General features: G+C 38.0%; 1 protein-coding gene across 3 annotated transcripts in view; it reads right to left on the reverse strand.

The window, feature by feature from the left end:
* Positions 1 to 395: 395 nt before the first annotated feature.
* Positions 396 to 2,849, reverse strand: part of LOC110460363 (leucine--tRNA ligase, cytoplasmic-like) — a 63,393-nt gene continuing 60,939 nt past the window's right edge. For all 3 annotated transcript variants that reach the window (XM_021513232.1, XM_021513233.1, XM_021513234.1), the window contains exons 14-16: positions 1,715 to 1,855; positions 1,471 to 1,548; positions 396 to 485 (exon numbers count right to left, since the gene is read on the reverse strand). In XM_021513232.1, the coding sequence (XP_021368907.1) occupies positions 396 to 485; positions 1,471 to 1,548; positions 1,715 to 1,855 (309 nt within the window). The remainder of the gene's footprint in view (positions 486 to 1,470; positions 1,549 to 1,714; positions 1,856 to 2,849) is intronic.

The following is a 2,849-nucleotide window of genomic DNA, read 5'->3' on the forward strand; positions in this document are numbered from 1 at the left end:
ATATACTGACTGTACTATAATATACTGGCTGTATTATAATATACTATCTGTACTATAATATACTGACTGTACTGTAATATACTGGCTGTACTATGATAAACTGTCTGTACTATAATATACTGGCCGTACTATAATATACTGGCCGTACTTTAATATACTGACTGTACTATAATATACTGGGGGGACTATAATATACTGACTGTACTATAATATACTGGCTGTAATATATTATACTAACTATACTATAATATACTGACTGAACTATAATATACTGGCTGTACTATGATAAACTTTCTGTACTATAATATACTGGCGGTACTATAATATACTGGCCGTCCTTTAATATACTGACTGTACTATATTATACTGACTGTACTATAATATACTGGCTGTACTTACCACTGGTCACAGTTGGCCACAACACACTCATCATTGGATCGTGATATCACCTTCTTCTCTGGCTCCATGTACTTCAGTGCGTCTCCCTGTTAGTTTCATTATCAATAGTAATGATATAGACATTAGCATGAGTCATCCCACTAATAACTCATTCTCCCCTCCACCCATAAAGTTATGGTGTACAAGACACTTTTCCCCTCCACCCATAAAGTAATTGTGTACAAGACCCTTTTCCCCTCCACCCATAAAGTAATGGTGTTCAAGACACTTTTCCCCTCCACCCATAAAGGAATGGTGTACAAGACACTTTTCCCCTCCACCCATAAAGTAATGGTGACAAGACACTTTTCCCCTCCACCCATACAGTAATGGTGTACAAGACACTTTTCCCCTCCACCCATAAAGTTATGGTGTACAAGACACTTTTCCCCTCCACCCATAAAGTAATGGTGTACAAGACCCTTTTCCCCTCCACCCATACACTAATGGTGTACAAGACACTTTCCCCCTCCCCCCATAAAGTATTGGCGTACAAGACACTTTTCCCCTCCCCCCATAAAGTTATGGTGTACAAGACCCTTTTCCCCTCCACCCATAAAGCAATTGTGTACAAGACACTTTTCCCCTCAACCCATAAAGGAATTGTGTACAAGACACTTTTCCCCCCCACCCATACAGTAATTGTGTACAAGACACTTTTCCCCTCCACCCATACAGGAAATACTACATACAAATGTACTCCATGTAGTGTGGGGTTGGGGGTACAATGAATATATACCCCCTCACTAAGTTGGGGGCACAATTACAGGATATCCCACTATGATTATAATATACCCCCTTCACTAAGTGGGGAGGGAGGATGAAAATTAAGATGTATCAAAATTACTAAGTGGGGGTGTACAATTACTTAAAGTGGAGTGGTTGTATAAGTGTTGTATCCAGAGGTGAAATCAATTTTGAACCAATTAAGTTCACCTGTGGGTAAGTCCTTTTTCACAGCCACAGGGCTAAATGACCGGTGCTTTTGAAAACTTTGTTGTTGTTTTTACAAAGTACTTTGTTAATACTTACACTTTTTATCATCATTTCTTGTATGATTTTCTTGACATTTTCAACCTTCTGTCCCTTGTAGCCTTCAACTATCATGACCTAAACAGTAAACACACATCAAATAAACATTGAAACCCTTTACAAACAATAGAATTTTACTCATTTCTTCCCAGTTTTAAATTACTTCAGGTAAAATATTACAGATAGTACAAAGAAATTCATATCCTAACTAGAAATACTTGACTCAGCTAGAAATTAAACTTACACCTTCATAAAATCCCTTTTTGTACACAGTTTGCTTGGCCTCTTGAAGCTTCTCTCGGTCATTCTGGCTAAGGATCTTAAAATCCTCACAAGCTTTAACAGCACTTAGATTGCCATAGTCTGGCACATCAATAATAGGTACCTAGGAGAAAAACAATTAGGCAATTAGAGAAAAACAACATCAAATGTATAAGTGACAGCAGTGCTAGAATTGTAGAAAGCTAGCTGTGAACGCCGAAATAGCAGTACATTTACCAGCTGTATGCTCCCCAGGGAGTTGAGAATGATATTGGCTGGTTGCAAAGGCCCTATAACCACGGATAATAATTTGTGAACCACTTTGAGACAACCTACGAACTATGTTGTGATAAAGCGGTGTATAAGAACCTCAAATTATTATTATATAATTATAATGAAGGAAAACACCATCACATACAAAGTTAAATAGGGAGAAACACCGTCACATATGAAGTTAAATAGGTAGAAACACCATCACATACATATTTAACTATGGAGAAACACCATCACATACATAGTTAACTATGAAGAATCCCCATCACATACATAGATAGCAAGGGGGAAACACCATCACATACATAGATAACTATGGGGAAACACCATCACATACCTAGATAACGAGGGGGAAACACCATCACATACATAGTTAACTATGGAGAAACACCATCACATTCATAGATAACAAGGGGGAATCACCATCACATACGTAGATAACTATGGGGAAACACCATCACATACATAGATAACAAGGGGGAATCACCATCACATACGTAGATAACTATGGGAAAACACCATCACATACATAGTTAATTATGGGGAAACACCATCACATACATAGATAACTATGGAGAAACACCATCACATTCATAGATAACAAGGGGGAATCACCATCACATACGTAGATAACTATGGGGAAACACCAACACATACATAGATAACTATGGGGAAACACTATCACATACATAGATAACTATGGGGAAACACCATCACATACATAGTTAACAAGGGGGAAACACCATCACATACGTAGTTAACAAGGGGAAAACACCATCACATACGTAGTAAACTATGGCGAAACACCATCACATACGTAGATAACAAGAGGGAAACACCATCAC

The sequence above is a fragment of the Mizuhopecten yessoensis genome, unplaced genomic scaffold (assembly GCF_002113885.1).
Source record: "Mizuhopecten yessoensis strain PY_sf001 unplaced genomic scaffold, ASM211388v2 scaffold10365, whole genome shotgun sequence".
In the NCBI taxonomy this organism is placed as follows: Eukaryota; Metazoa; Mollusca; class Bivalvia; order Pectinida; family Pectinidae; genus Mizuhopecten; species Mizuhopecten yessoensis.